The sequence below is a fragment of the Gastrolobium bilobum genome, unplaced genomic scaffold, assembly GCF_033153095.1.
Source record: "Gastrolobium bilobum isolate Gb01-03AN ecotype WA unplaced genomic scaffold, APGP_CSIRO_Gbil_v1 utg10138, whole genome shotgun sequence".
Taxonomy (NCBI): Eukaryota; Viridiplantae; Streptophyta; class Magnoliopsida; order Fabales; family Fabaceae; genus Gastrolobium; species Gastrolobium bilobum.
Genome location: NW_026898403.1, coordinates 430,342 through 448,888, shown reverse-complemented (window position 1 = coordinate 448,888; position 18,547 = coordinate 430,342). Strand labels below are relative to the sequence as shown.

The following is an 18,547-nucleotide window of genomic DNA, read 5'->3' as shown; positions in this document are numbered from 1 at the left end:
GGATTCAAAAATAATAAATCGTGCATGAATTGATAACAATATTGTTTACTTAATAAATAAAATATTTCAAATATTTATAAAGATGAAGGAAAAAATTAAAAAAATTCACAATCTTAACAAAGTCGGTTTTCCCTTCACTTTCATTTCAAAGATAATAACATTTAACTTTTTGAATGAAATTTCGTTACGAGGGAACTCTTAATTACTTTTTCTCAAAATTAAAAAGTAGAACTTTGAGTTGAATGTAAAGGAAATTTTAAATTATTTAATAAACAAATTTCTCTTAAAACATTTCAATTTGGTTTTAGAGTTTTGTTTTTTTTTTTTTTTTCGAAGTTGAATAAAATAGTAATTTGCATTAAAGTATTGAAACACAGGGGAATATAAGTATTATGTTGTAGGCCGGCCTACGGGGGCTCAGCCTATATTAGGCCAAGTTTAGCCTATTACAAACACTTAAATAGAACAATCCTAACATTTTAAAAAAATCTATTTAGAAAGCATGTCATATGCTTTTTTTGTATATGTCGGGCTTATATCATATTATTTATTTTAAATAAAATAAATAAAACTATTATTTTAATAATTTTGAAAAATAAAGTAATATTATTTTAGTTATTTTTTTAATTATAGAATATTTAATAGGCTTAAACAGACTAACAGGCTTAGGCCAAGGTTTTATTTTATAAATATAGGTCAGATCAGACTTATAATTTGGACCTACATAGGGTAACAAGTCAAGCCAGACCTAGAATTTTTCACGCAGGCTTAACTTATTTAAACCAAAGTCTAGCCTAATCTAGTTACTTTGAGGAATACATAGTTATAATATTAAAGTTGTCTTTTTTTGCTGATATGAAAGAAAAAAAGTAATTTTAATATTATAATTATATACTTCCCGAAATACATAGTTAAAAACGGAGTAGGCATTTCAGGACAGGTAACAGAAACACCAATGTCATTTTCACACTAAAGTTCGCTAGCTAGTATTTAAGTCCAGGAATATTACACAAACCATGATAATGTAAACTTTAGTTTGAGGAAGAGCTAGGAGTTTAGTTATCTCAAATTCATGAGAAGTAAATAAGTTAGAAAATAATTGGCGACATAAAGTGCAAGTAGCTAGTTATTGTTGCTACTAGATTACTCTGCACCCACTGCATGTCTAACACAAAGGAAACCCAGGAGTACTTTAGAGTAGGCGTTACACTCAACACAAATCTCTAACTGGTCCACACACATATAGGGACAACAGTTCAACATATATAAGCCCTTTTTGGAGTTCAGTAACATCATAATTTTGCAGCAGAATAAAAGAAAATTCCAGTTTTGCAGAAATACATAACATAATATAACAAAGCAAATGGTTGCCATCAGTATGAACAGGATCCATAATAAAAACTATTTTGAGGAAGTAGATGTTTCATTAATACAGCATAGTCTTCTCTGCTTGCATGGGCGTGACATTCTCAGTGAGTACTCCAGTGAGCTAGAAGCCTTAACCAATACAGAACTTAGTGCCTGGTGAACAGTATTTGCAATGGCTTGGCATTCCTCCATATTAATATTGTCCCCTTTGCAACATGTAAAGACAAACACATTCTTCATCCTGCCTCCTAAAGTTGATATTTCTGCCCTCACTATTAATTGAAGGGTTTCAAATGTATGTCTTAGGTCAGACAGCGTCTCAGGTTGGTAATCACAGCATATAGTTGCAGTGTAAGACATGGATCCTTTTGCTCCATCATCATCATATGGTACAACTTTCACTTCATCAGCATCCATCGGGATTAGAAAACCTTTGCTTGCTTCCACTGCTTCCACTGCTTTCTTTCTCAATTCCTTTACTTGGATAACCACTTCAGTCAGTAATGTGGCTTTGTCCATCTAAAGAGTAACAATTGACCCACGAAATCAAACAGCACATTTTTAGCTAATGTTTCCTCAAAGAAAAGGTAGGATAATCAATTAATCATAAATAAAATGTAACATCAATTTTCTGGTAACTGCCAATATATACTTTTAAACTACTTGGAAAACTAATTACGTATATTCTTCCATTATAACAAGGACACACTAGCCTTATGAGTTAATTACTCCTACTAGCTAGTGTTTCAATTATCGGCTCATCTAGCTATCAACTTGACTTTTACCTAAAGCTTGTCGCGGGATAACTCAAACTGTTTGACCCTTTGATAATAGTGACTTTAATCATTTCAATAACTCTACTACAGAAGAGGCTGGACCCAGCAACCGAGTTAGTTTTTTTAAGGTAGTTGATTATACAATGGGAATATGGAAAAATAAGGAAGATAATGCATGGAATTAATGTCTAACCAGTTTTGATTATCCGATGCTTAACTATAAGGAGGTGTTTGGTAGAAGATAAATTTTTTTTGCTAAGAATATAGTAGGAAAGTGAGTTTGGTAGGAAAGTTAAAAAAAAGTTGTTTGGTAGGCCAAAATTTTACCGAAAAAATGAGTTAAATTTGTGAGTCTATGTTTGATTGAAAATAAAATATTAATGAGAAAATGGGTTAAAATTACGAAATAACCCTTAATATCTGAATCGGATTTACTGCTTGGAACTTTGAATGAGTCTAACCAATAACCAATAAAACAAATAAAGAAGATAATTTTTCCGTAGATAATGTTATCAGCGAGCTTCAGGCTATACCAGACCTGGATGATGATCTAATATTAGATGCTTGTTACTTTTTGGAAGATGAGAAAAGAGAAGTATGTTTCTGGCGTTGGTTGCTAATTTAAGGAAGAAATGGTTATTGAGAAAGTTTCATTCAGAATGATTATTGCTGAACCTCGGGCTAGTTCATCTGAAGAAGATAATTTAAGGAACTATTGTCTTGCTCTCCGGCTCCAATCAATTATGTGTGCGTCCCTGCAAGTGCTACCATATAGCAAGTTTGGTAGAGAGGGTATGGAGAGGATATTTTTGTCTGGTTGTTCATCCTCTATTTTGCATTTAGCTGGTTATTGTCAAATATCATGTTAGAAGTAGGTATGTTAAACAATGTTTTTCATCCCTTTTTTCACACAATTATGAAATGCTGGGAAACCTAGTTCGCTAGGAAAATTTTGTAATCCTTTTTACCAAACATGGACAACACAAAAACCCAATCTCATTTGTCTAGGTATCCTCACAAAAAGCTCCTACCAAACACCACCTAATGGTTTTCTATGTCCCCACGTTACCATTATCTATTAGCCAACAAACAAATGACAGTACAACAAAACACGCAAGTCATGTTATGTGACCAGGGGTGCCCAAAGTATGGGAGATCACCACACGAGAGAATTTAACAATACTTCTCAACACAAAATTTTAAGGCGTTAGATTTGTAGTCTTTCTACTTATATGTTCTTTCTTAACTCATATTTTTCTCTATATGGACTTATCACTCACAATTGTAATCCCAACAATCTCCACCTCTAGTCCTACAATAGGTCAATTCTCCCTCAGAGTATTATGGTGTTACCAACTAAGAGTAGACCAAGTCTAGGTTCCAAAACATGATTTGTTGTGGTCTACAAATCTAAATACTAACCACTATTTTCAAATATTCAGCCCAGCCAATTAACTACCTAGCTGACACAAGTCAATCAACCACTAGCTTTGATTGCACTATTACGTCGCCAAGGGTGAGTCCAAAGCATGGGGCACTACCATCCATGCATCAATAGACTAATTAAGCAACAATCCACCTTAAGTTAACGTGACATTATATCTCAATCCAAAACTTCAAGACATTGAATTAATTTATAGGTCTTACTTATATGTTCTTACTTAATTCATTCCTTCCTGATGCGAGATTTTATCACTCAAACTTGAATTTTCAAGATGCCACGTACTATCACATAATGGCTCAAGAAATTGACTCAGTCATGCCGTCCAGAAGAATAGCGAGTACGTCTACAACACTCATAGCGATATTTAATTATTAATTAGTGTAATAATATCTACATTATTATTATTGCACTTTAATATTACAACACTCATAGCGATATCTGAATTATTAGTGTATAATTATACTGAAAACATTTCTGCTTTTGTTTTTAGTTTGGATAAAGACCATCGAATTAAAATACCTAGTCAAAATTGACATTCTATCATGCTTAATGTTTTATAACTTGGCTCATATGACTTAATCAAGGAAAAGTTTGCTTCCTTTGCTTTTCCTGTAGTATTTCCTATAACTCAATCCAATCAAACCAGTAATCTTTCTGCAAATAATTAAATTAATAATAGCAGAGGCTGTTTGGACACCTTGCACAATTTAATGAACAATAAACAAAACCAGAACAATCTACGGCCAGAACATTCAGCTAGTGATGCAGGAGAAGGAAGAAACTATTTTTTGGATACAAAAGGAAGAAATATTCGATTTACATTTATATAGCATATTTAGTAATAAATGAATGTTTTCTTGATGAACCCATTAAAAAAATATTATGATCATGAACTATAATCTGTGTATTATGAATAAAGAAACTCATTGTATTGATTGATAAAAAAAAAGTAAGTACAAAGTGCTAAGGCTACTGCTATATATATCAGTGAGCCTATGTACAAATCAAGAACGAAAAACTAACTGAATCTAACAAACTAGTTAACTTAGCATAAACAGAAATATAACTAACTAACTAATTATAACTGACTAACAGACTTGGCATTTATATGTTAATACCCCCCCTCAAGTTGGAAGGTGAATGTCCATGAGCCCCAACTTGGAAATAATGGAAAGGAAAGGAGAAGGATGCAAAGCTTTAGTCAACACGTCAGCTAATTGATTAACAGTGGAGACAGGCAATAAATGAAGCAAACCATCTTGAATTTTCTCACGGATTATGTGGCAATCCAATTCAATGTGTTTGCTCCGCTCATGAAAGCTAGGATTATGAGCTAAGTATATTGCTGATTGGCTATCACAGTACACCGAAGCGGGCTTGGAAGGAGTAACACCAAGATCCTTTAATAGATAATGGACCCACTGTAACTCACATGCAATGCTGGCTAAGGCACGGTACTCGAATTCTGTGGAGGATCTAGAAACGGTCGTTTGTTTCTTTGATTTCCAAGATACAAGGGAGGAGCCAATGAAAACACACAAACCAGAGACAGATTTTCGGGTATCAACACAACAACCCCAGTCGGCATAAGCAAAGCCTGAAACAGATAGCTCATTCTGGCCAGGAGAGAATAACCCTTTGCTAGGTGATCCATTTATATAACGAAGAACTCTGGTTGCAGCTTGCATGTGAGTATCCATTGGATTTGAGACAAATTGACTGAGTTGTTGTACAGCAAAGGAGAGATCAGGTCTTGTTGTAGTGAGTTACAACAATCGACCTATAAGTCTCCTATAGGAAGATGGATCAGAACATGGGGAACCTTGGACTCTTTGTAGCTTTCTCGATGGATCCATAGGGGTGGAACATGGTTTACAACCCAATAAGCCATTGTCAGATAATAATTCCAAAGCATATTTTCTCTTATTTATGATGATGCCAGCAGAAGATCGAGAGACTTCAATGCCAAGGAAAAATCGAAGAGAACCTAGGTCCTTTATGGGAAATTGAGCATCCAAATGTTTCTTAACATTGGCTATTTCAGTAGAGTCATTCCCTGCTATGATTATATCATCGACATAGACAAGCAATGTTGTAAAGGATTCACCATGCCTCTTAGTGAATAAAGTATGATCAGCTGATGAAGAGGAGTAACCAAGAGCTTTGTGAGCCGTGGACAGCTTGGAAAACCATTGCCTACTTGCCTGCTTTAGGCCATATAGTGATTTCTCCAATTTACAGACTTGGCCAGGTGTGCAAGCAGATATTCCAGGAGGAAGAATCATATAGACTTCCTCATTTAGATCACCATGCAAAAATGCATTGTTGACATCAAGTTGCTCTATAAGCCATCCCTTTGCAGCTGCTACTGCCAACAAAATTCGAACAGAAGAAAGTTTTGCAACTGGTGAATAAGTGTCAAAAAAATCAACACCCTCAAGTTGGGTGTAGCCTTTAGCCACAAGTCTGGCTTTGTAGCGTTCAATAGTCCCATCAGCTTTGTATTTGATTTTGAACACCCATTTACATCCAATGGGCTGTTTTCCTGTAGGGAGGTCAGTGAGAGTCCATGTCTTGTTTTGTTCAAGAGCTATGATTTCTGCATTCATAGCTTGCTGCCAACATTCATGCTTGACAGCTTCATTGTAGGTCTTAGGTTAATGTTAGTGCTAATGTTTAAGCAATATTTGGTATATCTAGGAGAGCATTTATCAAAACAGACATATGAGGATATGGGATAAGGAGTAGTATGCTTAGGATTAATACCTGAAGTTGTTGATGCTATAGCTGTAGAAGAAGGAAGATTGCAGTAGAAGTCATTGAGATAAGAAGGGGGACGTCTTAGACGATTTGGTCTGTTATTAGTAGAGTTTTGTGGAGCAGAGGAATTGTTTGGGTCAACTGAAGAAACTGAAGGTGCACTTGGAACATTGTTGTTAGTCCATGATACAAAGAAAGGATCAGATGAATCATTTTGTAAATCAGAAACACGAGTGATATTGGGTTGTTCATTGGGCTTTGAAAAAGGAAATACAAATTCATGAAAAACAACATTTCTTGAAACACAAATTTTATGGGAAGACAAATCAAGAACAATATAACCCTTGGTTCCTTCTTTGAATCCCAGAAAAACAGACTTGTAAGCACGATGTGAGAATTTTGTTCTATGGTTTAGCAGTGTATTTGCAAAACATAAACAACCAAAACTTTTTAGCTTTGTGAGAATTGGGGGTGATTCATACATTAATTCATATGGGGTTTTATTATTTAGGAGAAGAGTAGCGATACGATTGATTAAATGAACCGCATGTGAGATACAGAAAGACCATAGATTTAGAGGTAAGTGTGCTTGGAAAAGAAGGGATCTGGCAACATTTAACAAGTGTTGATGCTTACGTTCAACAATTCCATTTTGCTCAGGGGTTTCAACACAGGATGTTTGATGTAAAATGCCTTTGCTTTCATAGTATTTAGGCATGTCAAATTCAAGTCCATTATCACTGCGTATGATCTTTACTGTGATATGAAACTGATTTTGAATTAAAACTATAAAATTCTGTAAATGCCCGCGAGTTTCATGTTTAGCTCGCATGAGTTTGATCCAGGTAAACCGAAAATAGTCATCTACTATTGTAAGGAAATAGCGGAAGCCATGTATACTGGGAGTTTTATATGGTCCCCAGATGTCTACATGAATAAGCTCAAAAGCATAAAAGGATTTTGTGATACTGGAAACATAAGGTAGTTTCCTTTGTTTAGAAAGATGACATATATCACAAGGAATTACAGAATCTGAAGGAAGAAAAGGAAATCTACATGACATGTGTTTCATGGTAGATGGAGAAATGTGTCCTAGACGTAAATGCCAAAGGGCAGATTTATTTGAAACAACTGACTTAAGACTATAAGTTGTCTTCAACTTATTCTTTGCTGGAACATCAATGACAAACAATCCGTCTTCTTCCTTAGCTATACTAATCATCCTCCTGGTATTCATCTCGAAAATCAAGCATTTGGAGTCAGTGAAGGTTAGGGAGCAAAGGGAAATATGAGAAAGTTTGCTAACAGATATTAAGTTTACTTGGAATTCAGGCACAAATAGTACATTGTAAAGTATAAGGCTATCTGTTAGGTGAATGGTTCCAGAATACTTGGCATACACTTTGGAACCAATTGGAAGGGTAATAGGGATAGGCTTAATCTGATTGATGCTATCAAAATGTGAAGAAATATGGGTTATATGATCTGTGGCTCCAGTATCTATAACTCACCGAATATGGACATTACCTGTTTGTGGAGAAATCACATTGAAAGAATTAGATGTATTCACATTGAATGTTGCAGAAGGAGTTTGAGCAAGATTGGAGACATGTACATCATTAGGCTCATTCACTGGATGATGTTGCTGTCCAAGATTGGATTGTATCATATCCAAGATTCTCTAATATTGAGTCTGAGAGAATACATCAGCATCATGTTTCATTTCCTGTTGTGGATCTTCAAATTCTCCGACTTCTTGAAATGCAAGATTAGCAGCTCGCATTGGGATATTCTGCTTGAAACCTTGTGGATAACCGTGCTTCTCAAAGCAAGTTTCCACAGTGTGGTTGGTCCTACCACAGTAAGTGCATAGTCTGTTAGCACGTCCTCTTCCACCATTATTTCGACCTCGGCCACAAAATGAATTATTGAAACCACCAGTAGTGGTACTACCACGAAAAGAATTGTTAAAGACTCTTTGAACTGTTGTATTTGTAAGGATCTTTGGTTCTTCATTGACATTCAGCTGTAATTCAGAGTTCAATTGTCTTTCTTGCTGACTAACTAATGAAAAATTTTCATTAACGGATGGTAGAGGTCGCATAAGCATGATTTGTGAATGAACATTGGAGAACTGATCATTCAGTCCTCTAAGAAATCTTATTGCTCGATCCTTTTCTCTTCCTTCTCGTACACGAGTGGATATTCCACAGTTACAAGGAATAGCACAAGTGCAAGTAGGGAGAGGTTGTAAAGTTTCAAGTTCGTCCCAGAGACCTTTGATTTGAGTGTAGAAATCTGATATTGTTCTTTCTCCTTGATGAATTCTATAGATCTCTTCTTGAAGGTCTGAAATGCGAAAAACATCAGCCTGCGAAAATCTTTGATACAGATCGTTCCAAACTTCCACAGCATTTTCACTCCATAACACTGACTGCAGAATTGTGTCATTTATCGAACGATGGATCCAAGAGAGGATCATCACATTGCACCTTTGCCATGCATCATACATATCGTCTGTAGGATCAAGAACATTGATTGTGCCATCCAAAAAACAGAATTTATTCTTCGAATGCAGCGCCATCTTTAATGCCCAAGACCAAGAATGATAATTCTTTCCATTAAGCTGAGTTGAAACAAGATTCAGCGTAGGATTCTCACTCGGATGTAAAAAGTATGGATTCGCTGGGTTTGTAAAGTAATCTGGAAGAGGATTAACATTTGCCATATTTCTATAGTGCAGAAATTAGCAAGAAACTGTAAGAAAGAAAGAAAAAGAAGATGAACCAGATGAATACCAGAGCTCATATGAGCTCTGATACCATATTATGAATGAAGAAACTCATTGCATTGATTGATAAAAAAAAAAAAAATAAGTACAAAGTGCTAAGGCTACTGCTATATATATCAGTGAGCCTATGTACAAATCAGGAACGAAAAACTAACTAAATCTAACAAACTAGTTAACTTAGCATAAACAGAAATATAACTAACTAATTATAACTGACTACCAGACTTGGCATTTATATGTTAATATGTAGTTGTTACAGTCGTATGTCATACATAATAATAAATAATTGCACATATTACCCAATAAAGTAATGAAACTCAGTAGTTGATTCTAGAAAGTCGCAACTCCCTTGCGTAGTTGACCATACAAAGACAATGGTGCAATCAAAAGCCCTTGATTTAATTACAATACAATAATTACGATGACGTGCATCGAATCTCAAAATGTTGTGGTGTTTATAGATTATAGTATAAGACAGAATCTAAACTCCATTTTTCTTTCAAAATTATCTTACAGCACGAAAGGGCAATATACATTCACAGCTATAAGCATTAAGACAGATAACTGAAAATAAAATCACGGACGTAAGAATTCAATTGAATATTTTGTATAAAAATGGAAATCTCAGTTAAAAGTCAGATTTATTTAATTTCTTTCGTGTCAAGGGCATTGGTTGATAACTTTTTTATATATGTTTTCGTTAATCAAAACCGTTAATTCTCAGCTCTGCCGCCTGGTATTTTGTATTGTCATCATTCTTCAAACTTTAACAGTTTCACCTAAAAATGAAGACTATAATCGTTCCTCACTGATCAGTTTCAACTTTCCATTAAATCTCTTATTTCCTTTTCTTATCACCAACAGAATATGCACTTTTTAGAAACATTATCACAGTTCTTATGCAAGAACTGGCTAGCTTTCAATATTAAGAAATGCTGTTTTAGTATATTCATATGGATCATAATTTTTAACCCAAAACACTTGCGTAAAAGGATGTTTTAAAAGAGGTATAATATAAAATTATTGATAGATCTCTACTTACCGATTTAAGTTTGTAGGTTAAAACGGTTCTTTATCTAAAACAATACAATTATATTAAAGTCATATTTTGATGAACATGTTAATTAAACCGTTTATACAATCAAAATGAAATCATAAAACTGAAAAGCCAAAAAAACTTAATGCTCTTAAAAGTTATGATGACCTACACATCAAAAGAACAATTTTCTAATAGAATGAAAGAATAAAAACATACCTTTTTGGCGGAGGGGACAAGACCACGTAGTGTTGCAAATTGAGCGTTTATTTTGTCCCTCCTCCTCCTCTCTGCTTCTCTATGCCTCTTCATAGCAGCTAAAGCTTTGGCCTCAGAAATCTCATTTTTTCCTACCCTTTCAGTTGCACTGCACTCCACCAGCTCTCCCTTCTCACTCTCAAAAACCAATGAATATTGGGATGATGACAACCCACCTCGCGAAACATCATTGGAAGCTCCAAGGTTATGCAAAGTGGGATTGAACAACATCGAAATATCAGAGTCAGATGAAGATTTTTTGTCTGAGTAAAACATGGTCCTGAACCTAGCTAGTAGTGGAGTGGTACTACTTTTAGGGAGAAGGGACAAGGTTGCGAGATATGTCTTATAGGTGCTTATGGAAATCACAGAAGGCTTCAGGAAGATAAAGATCACCACTTGGTAGGCACTGTTCTGGAACTGTATATATGTATGGCAGAGAAACATTAATGTTTTGTAATGTTGACTACATTTATATAGGGAAAAAACGTTTATCGTTTTAATGGATATAATTTTGTATCATTTTAAATTTTAACTATTAATTTTCGTCAATTAACAGTTAGGATTAATTGAATTTTATTGCGAATTAATAATTAATTAATAAGTTTGATCCAATAAATTCTAATCCTTAATTGATAGAAATAAATGGTTAGAATATAAAATGACATAAAATTATATCCTTTAAAATGATAGATTTTTTTATATATATAGTGTTCATTATTTTATTTTTTATTTTTTGGTGTTGACATTGTGATTGTATGCATGGTTGAAGTCATGTACCTTCGCCGCAACTTCCTTCACGTACGGTGTGTAAATATATTTTAGCTCTTACCTTTGAATTTTAAATATTTCAGTCATCACCAGTAGGCTAGTTGCAGCAAATAAATATAACAAAAAAAAGTCTTCATTGGGTTAAAGCATTTTTTTAGTTATATGGGAGGGTTGAAATCTTGATAAAGAAATGGTGAAAGTCAAGTTATATGATTGGGGTTGGAATTCTTTATATTTGTTATGATTGTTTTCTTCATAAATACGTTTCTTTAGGAGTAGCTAATAACACACCATTTTTTTTTGAAATATTTCAATAGCTTCATTACTTCGCAACTAATCCGATTCGGGGCGGGTTCAGGATTAAGGTTTTAAATCCCTCCCAAAGATGATACTGAAGAGATTCAAACACATGCTCTCATCCCCACCTGCTTAGCTCTCATGCGCCAACTGAACTACCACCGTTCGATAATAATACACACAATTTCAATCAAAATATTTAGAGTGAAACTTAATTTTTAATGAATTTAAAAAAATATATCTTCGTTTTTTTAAGAGAAAAGTTCACCAATGTCCATCTAATTTGCTTCAGAATCACTTATGCACCTGTGGTTTTTTTTGTTTGCAAAAGGATATGTTTTTTTATCACATATGCCCCTGTGGTTTTTTATTTTTTATAAAACAAAGGAGCATGTGTGATAGAAAAAACCACAGAAACATAAGTAATTTTAAAGCAAACCACATGAACATTGGTAAACTTTTCCTTTTTTTAAATCTCAAAAAAAATTGTGACGCTCTACTCGAGCTAAATTTAATATACAAGCGTCTATTAATTTATTTGTTTTCTTATAAAGCCTGTGACTCATCTATGAGCCTAGTGGAGGAGCTACTAACATAAAATAATTATTGATTTCAGATTTCCATTTTATTAATACTAAAATTAACTCTTCAAATGTGATTAGGCGAATACCATTGCGTGTTTAGTAGAGAAAATATTTTTTTTATTGAAAAAAAAGATTTTTAAAAATATGGTAGAAAAAAAATTCCGGATTAATTATAAAAAAGTGTTTGGTAGGTCCAACATTTTTTCGAAAATATTGGGTTAATTATACTGATACTGTGGGAAAATAAAAGAAAAAAGTTCACCAATGTCCCTGTAGTTTATTTCAAAATCATCTATGCTTCTGTGATTTTTTTATCACATATGTCCCTGTACTTTGTAAAAAATAAAAAATCACAGGAGTATATGTGATAAAAAAACATACCCTTTTGCAAATCACAATGACATATGTGATAAAAAAAAAAATCATATGGACATAAGTGATTCTGGAAAAAATCACAGGGACATTGGTGAACTTTTTCCAAAATAAAAATATCATATATCAGATGATTTTTTCGTTTGGGATTCTATAGTTAAAATTGAAATGATGAGGAAAAAAAATTTCCGGTAATATTTTTAGTTTTTTCATACCAAACGTTGAAAAAAATTTTGCCTCACCCCACTTTTCCAAAATTTCTAAAAAAATTCTCATACCAAACCGCCCCAATTAGGCTTCGTGTTTATAAAACGAAGAAAGATGCAAGTCAATCCAAGGAAAATATATCTATTATAACAATTATTTAGTTAACTAAGTATTTTTGTTGTCATAAAAAAGAAGCAACATTCTTGATTTTTAAAATAACTGCTTGAAGAGTAAAATATATATATATATATATATATATATATATATATATATATATATATATATATATGTATTGTTGTCATCTTATATAGTTGAATTATGCTGGAAGAGTAAGTTGTCCAAAATAATAAATATATGTATTTGAAAACAACATCTGAACTTAATAGTAAGTTCGTTGTGATTTTGGGCCCATGACCTTTTGTCTACAAAAAAAAAAAAAAAAATTGTTGTGATTTTCCTTAGTATTTTACATAAATTTCTTTAACCCGGTTTACAACACAGATTCATTTGGAAATCTCAATAGCCATAAAACACGTGACATTGCAGATTAATTCAAACTTCAAAGGACAGAAATAGTAAGTGCCAAAAAATTAGATCTTGTATCAATTTTCAAGGACACAAGTTTTGGTTTTTACCAGAATCAATTACATATACTCATTTCAGACAATGAGCATACAATTAGAAGTGTTATATTTTTTTAATTAAGAATGCTATTTGCTTTTTATTCAACAGTCCTGTCCTGTTGCCAAGTTTGTTTAAGATTGTTCTTGCTATATTCAGTTACAATTTATAAGAACTTCTTACTCTGATTGACAACATGCCAAATTCGAACTTTCACCAGCATGAACATGATCTGTTGGCATCCCCTGCAAAGTAAACAGAGGCTGAGAAGGAAGAGCATCTTGGAACTCAGATTCTCCTTCAAGCATCTTTATTACTTCATTCATTGAAGGACGATCATTTGGCTTCATCTGTATGCAATGTAAAGCTATTACTATCATCTTATTTGCTATCACCTTTTCCTCTTCTGTGACATTACTCAAATCTATCATTTCCTCAAATTGGTCATAAACCCATTTAGCAAAGTAGGTCTGCCAAGAGTACTCCATAGCATTCAAGTTCTTTCTTCTACCTGCCATCTCCATCAATAGCATCCCAAAGCTATAAACATCAGCTTTGTATGAGATGCCTCCAATGTTTTTGTAGAGCAATTCAGGTGCCATGTAACCCATTGTTCCTCTTGCCACTGTTAAAGACACAATGCTATCATCTATTGGATATGACTTTGCAAGTCCAAAGTCCGAGATCTTTGGATTAAAATCATCATCAAGAAGAATGTTATGAGGTTTGATATCAAAGTGTAGAATATGCATATCACAACCTTCATGTAAGTATTCAATTCCACGAGCCACCCCAAGAGAAATATTATAGATTTTCTCATAGCTTATTGATATATTCCCTTGTTCTTGTGAAAATATGTGCTTGTCTAGAGAACCATTAGGCATGTACTCATAAACAAGAGCTCGCTTAGTTCTTTCTGCACAAAATCCAATCAATTGCACTACATTGATGTGACGAATCTTTCCAATAGTGACAACTTCATTTATGAACTGTTGCTCATTTGGTTTTTTGGACTTGCCTAATATTTTCACAGCAACATCACGTTTACTTTGGAGCTTTCCTTTATAGACATAGCCATAGCCTCCTTCACCTAACTTGTGCTTGAAACCTTTGGTCATTTTCTTTATATCAGAGTAAGAGTACTTGATGGGTGTTAGATTACTGTGATTTTGGAGAAAATCCTCGACCTCTTCACACCCAGATTGATCCCTCCTCCTCCATTTATAAATCAAGAATGCAACCACAAATGGGGGACCAAGTGCAAGTTTTAATGCAAACCATGAGAGCACTGTGCACAAGATTTGAACATCAGCATTAATAACCACTTAATATTTTCACTTACAAAGATGTATAAATTGTAAACTTAGTAAAGAAAATCAGAACTTATTCTTACTATTACTAAGGCAAACTTTTAAATTCATATGTAGGTGGAGATAGAGATAGAGATCTTACAGCTATAAATTGGGATAACCATAACTCCCGCTGAAAGTATAACACACAGAGAAGGGAAAATTATCAGGACAAAACAAACTGCAACCAGAATTATAAATTACAAAATACAAACAGTTAGAAAAAGATACAAATCACATATTAACTGATCAAGCAAATTCTATTGTAGACTTGTAGAGATGTTGTTTAAGTTTAATTAGTTCAGAAAAAGAGAAGTACAATCAGGATACAGGAATGCACACAATGTAGTTAAAAGAAAAAATTGACAATGAGTCCCATGTCTTGGTTGATCTTGTCAATTTTCTAACTAAACATACTCAGGAGGAAACTGATTATTAATTCTGCACAAAAAAAAATTAGTTAGATGTAGTTTGCTTACCATTGAGCCCGTCTGCCAGAAAATCTGCATAGTAAAAAAATTAATTAAAAAAAATGTTTGAACAACAGAAAGAACATCCATTTTTGCTAATTCCATTTTTTCCTTGAAAATACCAAAAGTAAATTGTTGCAAACTCACTTGAAATACTTCGCAAAAAACCTACTTCATAAGGGCAAAACACCATGTTGGAGGAGTTGTCCAAGAAGCAAGTACCATCTCCACCATCCCATTCTCCACATAGATTGGCTCGCCATTTGAGCTGAATCCCCTTCACCTCCTCACTCTGCAATATCTCTGTATAAGAACAGTTCTTATTGCATGTCACTGGTCCCCACGGTAACACCTTGATCATCATGTCCACGCTGCATGACTCAGCCACATATGATACTTCTCCTTCCCATGGCAGAACATAAGAATAAGGCCTCTTAGTGGTTCCAATTGCACAAGGAGTTGAAACATCCGTGAAAGGAAAAGAACTAGGTTGGTTCTCACAGCTGATAAATATTATACCATCGGAATAATATCCCCTACCGTGTCCATCTATGTTCTCTAGTTTGCTTTCATGTTCAGAACTATATTTGGTGAAGTTACTGTTTGTGAGAGGAGCAAGAGTGAGTTTGGAGCAATTATTATTGTCAATTCCACCAATCAGGGATTGAGGAGTGGCATTATGGGATGTGGTAATGGCATGCACGAAGTGCCTGCCATAGTTTAAGTACAACACTGTTTTGTTGTCCTCACAAACAACCTCGTAAGTTGGATCATTGCAACTTCGACCTACTGGGCCTGTACCTGAGGGTATGTTAAATATGTGTCCGCAAGAATCAGTGTATAGCTTGGGTGAGGTTATGTAGAAGTAGAGAATGGGACCATATCTGTATAATAGTGAAACAAATGCGAGGAAGATGAAGGTTTCTCTTAGCATTATGGAGAGGTATCAGAACGCCGTATGGACTAGTGAGGATAGTGTTCGATTTTAGTGATAGTAGGTAATGATGATACTCAATTTTTTTAAGTCTTGTCTTTGACTTGAAGATAATAGTGGCAACTACCACCAATAATGGAAGATTTTTCTTCCATAATGTGCCAAAGCCATATCCAACGGCTGAATTTATATACTTTCAAAAGTTATGGGGTCCTATACCCTTATCCAACGGTGAATATATCCCCTTATACAAAAGTTGTCTGGTCCCTTTAGAGTTATCGCGGCACGTGAATATAGACTACTAGACACTGGTTTTCAAATGTTCACATTACTGTTGTTTCTCAATTCTCATTCCATGAATAGTAACGATATTTGCTTGATTTCTATGTTTACCCACAATTAACTTAGGAAAAAATTACTCTTATATAATATAAGAGTAGTTTTATCTTAAATAAATTCATTGAAAACAATGACATTTTTTTTTTATATAAATAGTAGACCTCATCACATATATATCTATAATATAAGATATTTTTTATCATGTAATAGAAGATTAGATGAACCGATTAACTTATCTGAGTTACAACCAGAACGAACACAATTTGTTGGAATTTGTACCTAGCAATGGGATGTTCTCTTATATTTTTCATATATAAAAAAAAGAGAGAAAAACTTTTAGAGATATAGTTAATGCGAAACAATATTTTTAAGCTATAAAGTATAAGAGTTATATTACTTTCATGTAATAGGAAATATATTATCTCATGTTATAAATACAATTATGTAGTGAGTTTTATTATTTATTAAAAAAGAAAAAAAGAAGCACAGAAATCGATAGATGTATAGGAAGTTATATTATCTCATGCAACATAAGAGTAATATAACCCAAAGTATAATGACATTAACCCAAAGTTTTAAGGTATTAGAGGAGAAAATTTTTAATAACTTATATTATTATCTAACATATACTTTCACATAAGAGCCATTTGAACTTTTTCTTTTTAATTTAACTTATGTTTATTTAATTTTACAAGTGGAGACGGTGAGGATCGAACTCGTAATAATTTCAATCCAAAATTTTAAGATATTGGATGAGTTATTTTTTAATGATTTATATTATTCTCTAACAATTTACAATAAAATATAATTATCTTTATTCTTTAACTTTAATCACTGCACGCGTGTGAAAAATATAAGATTGTAAAACCTGTCTTTGTTTTTAGTAAAATCTCGGTCTATACAGTGCTATTAAAATCGGGCCAACTCGGTCGGATCGACCCGGGAATCGGTGAACCAGTCATATAACATGTCCGGTTGAAGCAACAGACCGGTCACGCATCAGAACCAGTGTGACCCGGCCCGACCCGACCGGTTTTCATGAAAACCGGTGACCTGGCCCGGTCCCAAAAAATAAAATAAAAATTCAAATTATTTATATTAAAAAAAATCATAATTAACATATTTGAATATTTTTTTGCTTATTGACTTACATAAGTTAAATACCTATAGCACTAATATTATCTCAATTATGCATTATTCAGAAAATTTTGATTTGATTTATAGTTAGAGATGTCGTTTTTGAACCTAAGCCTCGTATTACGATCATTATATTTTTCTTTGATCTTTTATTGGATAATAATATGTGATTTATTATTTTTCATATTAAAATATTTGATTTTTTTTTTAGATATTTGAGTATGTTTATAATTTTTTAATATAAATTATAAAATTGCATATAATTACCAGGTCATGCAATTAAACTAGTGACCCACTGATTGAACCAGTAACCCAGTGACCCGGTACTTCGACCGAATCAATGATCGAGCCAATTTTAATAACATTGGTCTATACCATCCAAGAAATGTAAATGACAAGCCGTGTGGCAAGCAACGAACTATAGGACCCGGTTTGGATGGACATTTAAAAAAAATGATTTTAGAAGATTTTTTTAATAAAAATAAATTATTTTGAATTTAGATAAAATATGTTAAAATTACTTTAACTAAAAATAAAAATGGAAATTAAATTAAAAAATACATTTTTACATATAAAATTACTAAAAAGGATGTATGAAAACAAATCATGAAAGCAAGATTTGATGGTGACAATGGTGATACCCATGGTGGTGGAGACAATGATGATGGTGGGGGACTGGCGGTGATGACAAAGAAAATGATAGTAAACCGATGGCGCCAATAATAGATTGACTGAGGTTGAAGTTGCGGCAAATTTAAATTTTGAGAAAAAAAAATATATTTTTCTTTTAACCTTCGTGATTTTAAAAAGTTAAAAATTTGAACTTAAAAAAAAAGTAGGGAAAAAAGTTTCTAATGTTACTTTAGATAACTTTGTTTAATGTTCACTAAAATGACGTTATTTTGAAGTTGAAAAATCAAAAAATTAGAATTATAAACACTATTATAACTCTGAAATAAATTAAAATTATAAATACACCATGATTTCCGTCCAAAAAAACGTCGTTTCGATGAACTTTAGAAAAAACAAATTC

General features: G+C 33.3%; 2 protein-coding genes across 2 annotated transcripts; both read right to left on the bottom strand.

The window, feature by feature from the left end:
• Positions 1 to 1,401: 1,401 nt before the first annotated feature.
• On the bottom strand, positions 1,402 to 10,709 carry LOC133315798 (putative transcription factor bHLH107). Its single transcript, XM_061517472.1, has 2 exons — positions 10,395 to 10,709; positions 1,402 to 1,887 (listed from the first exon to the last, which is right to left on the bottom strand). Exons 1-2 carry the CDS (start codon positions 10,707 to 10,709, stop codon positions 1,402 to 1,404), a joined length of 801 nt encoding a protein of 266 aa, XP_061373456.1.
• A 2,727-nt stretch (positions 10,710 to 13,436) lies between these two features.
• On the bottom strand, positions 13,437 to 15,498 carry LOC133315807 (rust resistance kinase Lr10-like). The gene is made up of 3 exons (XM_061517480.1): positions 15,114 to 15,498; positions 14,738 to 14,767; positions 13,437 to 14,573 (listed from the first exon to the last, which is right to left on the bottom strand). Exons 2-3 carry the CDS (start codon positions 14,757 to 14,759, stop codon positions 13,465 to 13,467), a joined length of 1,131 nt encoding a protein of 376 aa, XP_061373464.1. The 5' UTR covers positions 14,760 to 14,767; positions 15,114 to 15,498; the 3' UTR covers positions 13,437 to 13,464.
• Between the last annotated feature and the right edge of the window lie 3,049 nt (positions 15,499 to 18,547).

What these genes read in the sequence shown, in the direction of transcription:
- LOC133315798 (XM_061517472.1), bottom strand. Translation starts at nt 10,709, where the DNA reads ATGTTTTACTCAGACAAAAAATCTTCATCTGACTCTGATATTTCGATG. An exon ending in TTGTCCCCTCCGCCAAAAAG is followed by an intron (nt 1,888 to 10,394) that starts GTATGTTTTTAT and finishes GTTACTCTTTAG; the next exon opens with ATGGACAAAGCCACATTACT.
- LOC133315807 (XM_061517480.1), bottom strand. Translation starts at nt 14,759, where the DNA reads ATGGTTATCCCAATTTATAGCT. An exon ending in GGTTATCCCAATTTATAGCT is followed by an intron (nt 14,574 to 14,737) that starts GTAAGATCTCTA and finishes TCTTGTGCACAG; the next exon opens with TGCTCTCATGGTTTGCATTA.